Genomic DNA, 11,251 nt, shown 5'->3' on the forward strand with positions numbered 1-11,251 from the left:
TTTTTTTTTATTAAGCCATGCACTTTTAAAGGTAATTAACTTTCGAAAATATTTTCAAAAATTCAAACGAAATAATAAAAATAACTTTTAAAGTCAAACTAAAATTAAAAATGAACTTGTTTGTGTTTCTTAGTGTAACATATAAAATATTTAATCTTTTATTTATTTTTACAGGGTGGGTTAAGTGTACCTAGGTAACCTCAATGGCGGCACTTCGGACTGTTCGTCCCCTATTCGGACTCCTCCCGGAGGGGAGCCGCCGGCAGTCCGCCCATTGTTTAATTAACATCACTAGTTACTGATTCACGGTAGTTCTTGAACAAAAGAAAAAAAAAAAAAAGGAAACGTCTACTAAAAATGTAGTTAACCTAACCAAACCAACCTAACCGAAGCACCGTCATTGGGGTTACCTAGGTACACTGGGTGGCATTTCGAATTACACAAAATCATTTTTGTTTTTGCACTGGCACCTATCTGTAATCAGTTCGGCCTAGGACAAACTAGTAAAGCCTAAAGTATTTAGGCCAAACTAGATTATCCTAGGCTAAACTAGTATATCCTGACACGCATAGGATAAACTAGTTTGGCCGGTAACATAATATACACAATTTTAATGAATTTTCTTTGTTATACAAATATATAATAAAGTAACACGTATTTCTACTTTAAAATAATTCTATATATTTTTTCTCAAATATAAAAGTCGAATTTAATTAAATAAATTTTATGAAGTTTTTGTACTTGTATTATTAATATTTCGATGATCGAAAATGTCATTTGCAAAAGATCTTGAGGCAACATGATTATGTCTGCGTATAAGTCGAAAAAATTGCTAGAACACACAACCCGCATAATGGCTTCAAATTATCTTTAAAACACAGATAACCCGCGGATTATACACAAAATATTACGGTGTTTCTTAAATAAAGAGACAATTGCCTTATCAAACTCTAAATCCTTTTTCAAAATGGCATTTATTATTGATGATTCTGTATTAAAACTTGTATTAAATGTTCCTTATGTAGCATTGACTGTTTTTAAGAGAGGATAAACATTTTTCTAATTGCTGTAGACATTTCAAAAGTCATTTATGTGTTCAATGTTAGTATTTAAATCCTACATGGGTAACATTCAGAAAACAACAGAATCCTCAACTTTCACGATCCGGATGTGTTCTATATAATTTCCGGATAAAAGTATGACGAAATGCTATATAAAGAATACTTTGGTCCGGAAATTATATGGGATGACATGAAACTTCGCAAGTATTGCTTTTTGAACGTTGAGATGATTTGATTTAAACTTTAAGATGTCAACAAGTCCACTGGTTCAGAAATTGCATGTTGGCTTGAAGATTATTGATAATTTATCATTCATCTTAATGTTTTATTTTCTTATATTTAGTTTAGATTATAATAATATATTATATTTACATTTATATACACTTATAATTTATACTGCAGCGTACATTAATGAAAGAAATAAAAAACCAATATCAAGAATGTGCATGCATTCTGTAGACTGAAGTGTCTTGAATGCAATCTGGAATTTTAAGGCAAAAATTATATATTAGATAAAAAATCTATACTTTTATTTTTATGTATGTTTACTGTTTTACATTATATAATTTTAATTAGTCATTTGTTACAAATTTTTTATTCATTAATATTTTGATTTTAAGGAACATTGTTCACAGTTAACATACTTTTCCTTCTATATAAATAAAATTTTACTTACTTCAAACTAGGAAAGAAAAACTTATTTCCTATAAATGTTAAGTCTTTACATAACATTTCATTATCATACAGTATATACAAAATTATATCGAAGTATGACGCATTAAAACTAGGTTTAATATACAGAATATCCTTATGTATCTATTTTATTTGTATTATATTTAATAATAAACATACAAAATATGTTTTGAAATCATTATAAAAACATGAAGAAGTGAATAAAGTTAGTTTTCCAGTTTCTCAAAAACGATATTCTTTTTCCATAAATGCGCTAAGAAATTGATATATAGTATAAGCATGAATGTAATGCGATCAAACATTATTTCTTCAAGCATTAAGATAAGCTAAAATATTAATATAATGTAAACATTTTCGATAAGTTGAACGTATACATCTATTTATACACAAGCAATTATATTAAGAACTTATAAAATGAAGTTAACGCCTCTTCCAACTAGCAAATATTTTATATTTCATTTATTATTGTACGTCGAGATTGATTTCAAAGAAATCTCCCATTGTTACTGAAGTGTTTTCTTATCCTCAAATATTTGATAATAAATTTAGTTCTAAGAAAACATTTTTGACATTTCCTATGATAAATTATATTTTAAAGTACTTTAAAAATTGAAAATTAGAAGAAAAAAAAAAAACTTTAAAAATGTTTATACTTATAATAACTTCAAAGTTTCTGTACAAATAGAGAAAATAATTTTATATGTATGAATCAAAGACCTCAATATTGCCTCTATTTAATTAGAAATGACTTGTGAGAAAAGAGTCGATACTAATGAAGAACTTGAAATTTTAAACTCATCATTTCTCAAGTGACTCTTATGATATGCTATAATTATATTAAGAAAATGCTGGAAGAAATTTATGAGAATACCATTATTATTGCCTTAGAATCCAACTTTGTAGCTAGAGTTTAAAAATTTGCAAGCAGATTTCTAGTATAGTAAAAATATTGTAATATTTAGCGATATAAAATTAGCATAAAAAGCAAGAATCCATGAGAAAATGCTATTTATTGTTATATTTCCAAAGAGAATGCCATAAATTCATATAAGATAGCATCATTTTTGTCGAGGATAATTTTCTTTTGAAATTCATACTAGAATTTTCATCATAGAGGATAATGATATTAGGAAAAATAGCAAAATTCTATTAAAACATNACATCTTAAACATTATTTAATTAGGTTACTAATAACAATGTTTATTCTTAAATTATTATTTATAAAAAGAAAATTGAACCGTCAATGAATCTAGTGTTCAAGTTTCTGAAGTCCATTAATTGCTTATTTTCTGGGAGGAATCAGTGATGGAGTGTGTAAAGTCGTTATTTTACCCGTGAAGAAAATAAGTTTGATCTAAAATATTTAGATTTTAATCGCATTTCTTCAAATTTGTGGAAAGAAGCGAAAATACAATTTTGATTATTATTTTAAAAATTGATGAGCGTATGAATCCTCGCGTTTTGTTATGCAAAAATAACACAGATGTTTTGCATAAACCTAAGTGCTAACAATAACTTTAGGGATTTCCTTCTATCAACTGTCTGTCTGATCTAGATAGTAAAAATAATGCATCACCAGTACACCAGTTATTTTCAGAAGAAAAAAAAGGCCGGATAGACAGCTTTTTCCGATAATACGCAAGTCTAGATGCAGTGGACGATATCTATCAGAGAGGGATTATTCCCTCACAAAAAAGTAAAATGGTAGTAAATTAAACGGGTAATTTCGGAAAAGGAAAAGATTTACAAGGAAAAGGCATGCATTTAGTTTCTTCATTGAATGTCATGAATTATTAATTAAAATGTTTCAAAAATTCATAATTATCTCCATAATCGTAATATTTCCTGAAATTAAACTTTGCACTAAACAAAGATTTTACTTTGACATATTAAAAGCTAAACAGCTAACGAAGAGGATTGCATCATTCATTGCTAATTAATTACAATAATTGTTGCTCGATTGACATACTATTACTAAAGTAAATATTAAGCAATAAGGAGTCTAAAAGTGCTCTCTGGAGCATTTATTCCAGTGTCTTAAACACATTTGAATGAAATTGTAAATATCGTCCATTAATACGTCGAATTTTATAAATACATTCAACACGGATTTATTCTACTAAAATTCATCAGTCATAAAATAAGACATATTATGATTTTTTTACGAATTAAATAAAAATAATAAAATCTATTAAATCGGATCGAAAAAGAAAAAAATGATATACGAGAATGACAAATGCATCGATTCAAAATTCATTTTGCACAAAACTAGTGTACGTGTATTACGAGGCTATAAAAATTTAACCTGTGTATCTAACTACACTCAATTTGAAGTCGAAGATCGAGTAAGACCAAATATACTTGATAAGAATTTAAGGAAGTTGAAATTACATTGTATTTCTAAGAAAAACTTGATAATGTACGACTTCATGTCAAAATAACTTTGTATCTAATTCGATCGTAAACGTCTCCCTCAAGAAATTACCAAATTTATGCGGAATGAATACACTGTAGGGATTATTCTACAATGATTTACAAATTAAGGACAACTATTTTAGTTTATTAAAAGTTAATATATACTAATGAATAATATTTTTCTTTCTTTCTGCGATATTGAATATTCAACCAATGGAATACTGATCTTAAACTTTAGAAATCAGATAGACCAGAATCAATATTTCTCGATAATAAAATGTTATGAATTTCTCAAATATTCCTTGTTGAAGAGTTTAATTAAAAGCGAGATTTTCTAAATAATCCATTTATTTTTATATAAAATGTATTTTTAAAATTTGAAGACTACAATTAATATCGAAACTAGTAATTTTTAATGAAAACTCATTGAGGTGAGGATCCTTCTAAACTCAATAGAATCTTAAAAGAATTCTCATTGAAAATTTATTTTTAAAAATCTCCCATAAAAATTCTGTGATACGTGGTAAAGTTTCGATCGAATTCGCGACCTTTAGAAACATGTGGTCTTTCAGACATGCTCCTTAGCCAATAATAAATCACTTAAGAACATCAGTAAAAAGAAAAAATAAACATCGTTTGTATCTTGTGCCCGAAATTCTCACCATTTTACAGAGTGGTAAAAGATATCGAATCGTTGCAACGGCCAATTTCTTTTTTCTAACTTATCATTTTCCACACTTCAAACGCGCGAAGTTTAAGAGAAAAAATGATTTAAGATAAATTTGGATAAGTTTAAAAAGATTTTCTATATTTATTTTAGTACACTAGGCACGAAAGCCACAATATAAGTGCTTATCCATTAAAAACATCTTTTTTTCCACGTTATCCAAGAATGCCAACTTCTAGAAACTTGGATGAATCTACTGCGGCAACTTTTTTCAGATGAGGTGTCACAAAAATCTCATTTTGTTATTATTCATCGTCTTTTATTTTAAACCGCAAAAAGGATATTCTTAGCATTTTGCCCTACTTTAACTCCGTTTCTTCGTAACTTAAGATTTGATACTCAATAACTTTCTAGCATTCTCTTGATATATATCATTATAAAATAATTATTTACGTACTTTGTTAAAGAGCATAACGTATCTTTTAATAGAGACCATTTAGATAAGAAAAAAAAATTTTTTTTTGTCAAAACTGAACGAAGGCTTGAGTGATTCCTTTAAAGAGATTGATCTAGTCGAAATTTGTTTACAGCTTATTTAACACGCTTGACGAGAACTGAATTGGCATTACTTCTAAATAGAAAGATTTATATCTCTCGTTATGAAATCGTCAAATAATCTGAAAAAAAAAACCAGTTACATTCCATAACAATCATTGAAAACAGCAATTATTTTTCAGTCTTATTCTTTATTAAACGTTTATTGGCCTAGATTTTCATTCGTTGAACGAAAAATTTGGATCAACAAGTATATCTACAATTCAGTGTAAGCATCGACAATGTTCAAAAGTCCTTGAAAAGCTTAAAGTTTAATAACTTAACTTCGTATACTGTATAATATTTTTTAAATATATTATTAAATTTATAATAAACACCAACCAGAAGCTTAGTCAATGAAGCTTTTTATGTGACGTAGGTTTATTAATAACCTGTACAGTACATAGCCATCAACATACGTGATGGACTCTTCAAGATAATTTTCGAACTCCGAATTCATCAGCTGTTGCTCAATCACCGCATGGATTTCATTTGTAATCCATCCATAAAACAAAATTTTGACAACTTTTGATGTGATCCCATAAAAAGTTCAATAGGTTTAAATTAGGATCGAGATGGCCAAGCAAAAGCATCTTCTCTACCAATCGATTTTTCTGGAAATCATTAAAATAATAATGGTAAAAAACTTCGTTATTTAAGATTTCAAATTATGTTTATTGTAAGTTTATTAACTTAAGATGTATACAGGAAAGTTTAAAGCTACACGAGGACTTTTGAAACATCCTGTTTATATACAGAATGTTTTTCTGCGATTAATAAACTGCTTTTGTAATAGAATTTAAGCGAAGTAACGCATTATTAACATTATAGTTCGAATAAGCTTCTCGATATGAATTACGAAATAAGAGTTATAAATAGACAAAACAGGTTTCTTTTTACACCAGGAAATATTTCAGTTATATAAAAGAATACATTAAGCTATTGTTCGTATTGCTAATTTATATATTTTATATAAAACTGGTGTTTTATTTTACATCTTGCACTTGGTTAGACCCAATAATTTGGATCTAAACAAGTGTAAGATGTAAAATAGAACACACCAGTACATCTCAATGAGATGGCATTTAAGAAGTAACGTGATGCGAATCGCCTGGCGTAGCCGCGATTATTCGTAATAATAATAAATTACTCACGGCCGAAATAAATAAATTTCAGTCTAAGCTTACAAATTACTCGAAGTTCTCAAAATTCCTAAAAGTCAAACAAATTAAATCCGTTATTTCTAAAAACACAAGTGAAACTATCATTGCAGTGATTCGTCAACATCTTCGAATTAGGTCGCAACTTGTAATATTTAAAGTAAAACAAACAATAAAAAAACCAAGTGGAAGGGTCTTAAATAATCTTTTCCATCTTCTTAGTAAGTCAAGAGTTATAACTGCTCTATTTCTTCAGGGAATTTTGGATCATTTCCAAAAGTAACCGAACTCTCATTATAACAAATTTGTCCTTTTCTTATGGCGGATAAACACAAAATTCGAAAGGAATTTAGTTGGATAGTGTCTTCTTGATCTTTCAGTCGAAAATCGAATGCAAATAAAGACATTTCAGCGATTCAAGGTGAAGAATGATATTCAAGTAACGATTTACATACAACTTTTGATACTTTTACACTTCGTTTGTACTTGTCGTATAAATCTGTATACAGTTATTATTTTACTGTCTAATTATAAAAAGTTGATATAATGATATTTTATGCATTATAATAAAATTACTGTCGGTTAGCATATATAAGCATATCATCAAATACAGAAACATTACATATTCGTAAATAACTCTTACAATAAAAATGGTAATGCTTTTCTGTGATGATGGTTATGATCTACATCGTCTTTTATGAAAATTTCATACACGAGAATACAATTTAATGTAGCTATATTATCTTTATGTATTTTTATTATTATATACAGTATAATAAAATTTCTGTAGAGATAATTAAGTTTAGTCTGAGAATTTCTTTATCACAATTATTCACGAATCGAAGTTAACGCAGAAAATAATTTCACAATAGTATAAGATATTAATTTTTCTTGAAATTTATATTCATTTTAGAAAAGTTCACTGAAGTGTCATTGAAGGAAATACTTGCCTAAGGTCATTAGTGACGATTTATCGCCAAATCTCTATTTTTGTTTTCTGCCAATCGCCTCTAGTTATCGATCGTGTAATGCTAATTGACTAGTTTCCATCGATTAAATTTTTTAACAAGTGTCGTATACGTGACTCGGTTATCAATCGTCTGCAACCGATAAATTAAAATGTTTGACCTTCTGCCACTTAATTAAACGCAAAAATAACCTTTAACGAGTCTCATTGCAAATATTAATTTTTTTCGTTTTTACAGGTTTACCAAACGATCTGAAGGTATTTTGGCAACAGTATCCTTGGACTTTTGGCGATGTAATCTGCAGACTACGAGCTTACGTAGCTGAAATGACGAGCAATGCTTCGGTTCTAACCATCGTTGCCTTTACTACGGAGAGATACATAGCCATTTGCCATCCACTGCTCGTCCATAAGTTTTCGACATTAACGAGAGCAATCAAGATCATCAGCACTGTCTGGGTATTGGCCTGCGCCAGCGCTATTCCCTTCGCCGTATACACTCGAATTAATTACCTCGATTACCCGGCCGATTCGGGTATTTTAGCCGAAGAATCTGGAATCTGTACTTTACCCATGGATAATAATGATGTGACTTTTCCACTTTTGCACTTCTCCACTATCGTGTTCTTTTGCCTTCCCATGACGGTCATCATTATTCTATACATCAAAATCGGTTTGAAACTGAGATTTTCCAAATTTAGCGGAATGTTAGCTGATGAATCTAAATATTCGCCTTCTTCTGGTAGCAGCAACAGACAAAATCATTTGAGGAAGTCTGTGCATAAAATGCTAGGTAAGAGAGCTTTAACATCTATGCGAAGATGTATGTGTTGTTGAATGTTGGAGTATTTCCGGTAAATACAAACATATCTTTACAGTATAAAACAGAAAAATTAAATATGCGTGCTTTTGATATCGGGAAATTAACGCGTTCTTCTATTTATTACAATCAGATTGGCATAAACTATGCAAGTCACACAACTCTACATATGATGTGCGTGTTTGTATGTTTTATAATGCTTTATAATGATACGATCTTCCTTTACAGCTACAAATTATATGAAGTACACGCTTTGTTTATACAAGTATAATTGCATTACATCACACGTTTATTACAAGGAAACACGTTAAAAACAATTCGTTGAATCTAATCTGATCAAAATTTATGCAACACATTGGAAAAATATTTGTCTATTCGACGAACTGTTTAGCAATCCTTGCGCGTGTTTATTTTTCTATTTATCATTTAACATGGCAACACACAAATTTGTTCAATAAAAATTACATAACCCCACTAATTGTAATTCTCTGATCCGTTTGGATAAATGTTAAAATTTTACGTGTGAGATAAATTTGCCATTGTGCCCACACTCTATAATAATACAGATTGATCGTAAAAGGAATAAGTACTAACTTAATCAGCATATTTTATGTCTATATGAATACACATTAACTAACTTATAAATATGAAAGAGATGAGAAAATAACTTCACTACATCATTTATCGATCACGTTCTTGCAATGAACTTAAAATATTATTGATTTATTCGAATATATAATTAGCTTTGTCCTAATGAATTTTAAGTATTATTTTAAAGAACTACGAACATTAGAAATTAGCCGAGAAATCGTTATTTTAATTTGCTATTTTATCTTCGTGAATTACTTCAGGAAAACTTTAACAATAATTCGTCTTAAAACTAGTGAAATTATAAACGAGTGACTCGAAATGTCTAGTCTATCCCGTTTTAATATACCAGAAGCACATCATTATAAGGTAACTGCGGTAATTATAAGCATGACACATGCCATATTGTCTTCTCCGTGATTAACATTTAACAAAATGTCTACAACACAGATGAAGTATCATTTACTTACATCAATATTTCAATCTATAAAAGTAAAATTTGACCTCTCCGTAAACCAAAACTGTTTACCAAAACATACTTAAATACATTAAAGAGTAAAGTAATCTAAGAGGAAAATTAATTATCTAGCATAATTAACTTGGTTTATTATTTCAGTTGCGGTAGTTATCGCTTTCTTCGTCTGTTGGGCACCTTTCCACGCTCAACGCCTACTAACAGCCAATGTAGTCAGTCACGAAGACTGGACGGCACAACTAAGACGACTCAATGAAGTCCTTTATTACAGTGCAGGTGATTATTAACAGTATTACATTATTTAACGCGTTAAACAGTAACTTAATGCACTCGATTCTTCATTGTAAATGTCGGTAATTTAGACAAAAAGTGGTTGAATTAAACTCTTACCTATTCATTAATTTTTACGGTTAGTCAACTGTAGCATATTTTAAGTAGGCTCTCAAAAAAATTTTTTTTAGTAATGGAGCAAGGGATAAAAGTATTTTTATCGGTAGAGAAAAGATAGCGAATGAAGTAGTTTATCCTTTTATTGTAACTATCGATTGATGATAGAGAAAAGTTAAGAACGGAAGCGTTGGATGAGTTTAATTTTTTTTTCTTTTTCCAGGATGTTTCTATTATTTCAGTGCAACAATTAATCCGATCCTTTATTCTTTACTCTCTGCTAAATATCGAGGAGCTTTTCGAGAAACGCTATGCTCGTTTACGGCTAGAAATGAAGCAAAATCGTCACAATTCGGTCGATATCCCACTCGACATAGTAACAGTTACGCTTGCAACAACGAAAAACACTACTCCATACGAGAAGTTTCTAATGAAGAGCGTGGAAAAGATGAAAACAAACACGTCAGTCGACCAGATAAAGACAAGCTTAATGGATTTATTCCGAATACTTTACACGATTTCAGAGAAACACCAGTCTGATTTGGAGTAAAAACCAGGGGGGAAAAAATGGAAACTTCTGAATATATATAACGCTGGCGGAACTAAGCGGAATGAATGATTTTCAGAATGTTTAATAACGGAAATATAGTGAAAATAACAACTGCAGATGTAAAGCGAATACCGGAAATAAACAGTTAATTAAATAAAGAATGCAAAGTCCGAGAAGAATAGTAAAAATTGAGAATTTAGATTGAAAAGTAGAAGAATGTGTTAATTATTTCTCCTCTTATCGACAAAGAGTCTGTAGATAAGGAACAGAAAAGAAAAAACAATGAGATGAAGAAGATAACGAGTAAAAGTTCAGGTCAAAAAATAAAAACGAAAGTACCTCAACGTAGTTGTCGTTAGAGAGTACAGGAAGATCTTGTAGATATTGGACAATTGTATAGAAAAACAGATGATAAGAGTTAATGACATTTACGGAATATTTAAAAACAAATGCTAATTGTACATTAAAGAACACAAATTCCCCTGCATAAATTGCCTTTAATCAGAGGGATAACATGCACAAATTTTATAAGAAAAAAAATTAAATCTAAGTCATAACAAGAATTTCATGTTATGATTCTTTTCAAAAACCATTTGTCTGTATCTGTATCTGTAGAAATGTTGTCATTAGAATATATAGCGTACAATTTAATTTGAGATTCTAGTCACGTAAACATTCAAAGGTGCCAGGATATTCTGAGATGATGAACATGGCATTATACACCCTTGAATTGAAAAGATAAATTTTTTGGAATTTTTTTTGCTAAAATAATTATTTAAATAATTTGCGTTTGGGTAGAACTTAATTATAATAATCTGGGCTAAATAAATGCCATGTCATCACACTCATTATATAAAGTAAAAAAAAAAAAAAA

The 11,251-nt window shown here is 29.4% G+C and overlaps 1 protein-coding gene across 1 annotated transcript in view; it reads left to right on the forward strand.

Annotated features, from left to right (window-relative positions):
- Window positions 1-11,236, forward strand: part of LOC111634173 (neuropeptides capa receptor-like) — a 64,758-nt gene extending 53,522 nt beyond the window's left edge. The window contains exons 2-4 of the mRNA XM_023378879.1: window positions 7,796-8,350; window positions 9,582-9,716; window positions 10,051-11,236. Coding sequence (XP_023234647.1) covers window positions 7,796-8,350; window positions 9,582-9,716; window positions 10,051-10,367 — 1,007 coding nt within the window. The 3' untranslated portion in view covers window positions 10,368-11,236. The remainder of the gene's footprint in view (window positions 1-7,795; window positions 8,351-9,581; window positions 9,717-10,050) is intronic.
- The last annotated feature ends 15 nt before the right edge of the window (window positions 11,237-11,251 follow it).

Source organism: Centruroides sculpturatus, unplaced genomic scaffold (genome assembly GCF_000671375.1).
Source record: "Centruroides sculpturatus isolate CEXI.00-Female unplaced genomic scaffold, Cexi_2.0 scaffold741, whole genome shotgun sequence".
NCBI classification, from domain to species: Eukaryota; Metazoa; Arthropoda; class Arachnida; order Scorpiones; family Buthidae; genus Centruroides; species Centruroides sculpturatus.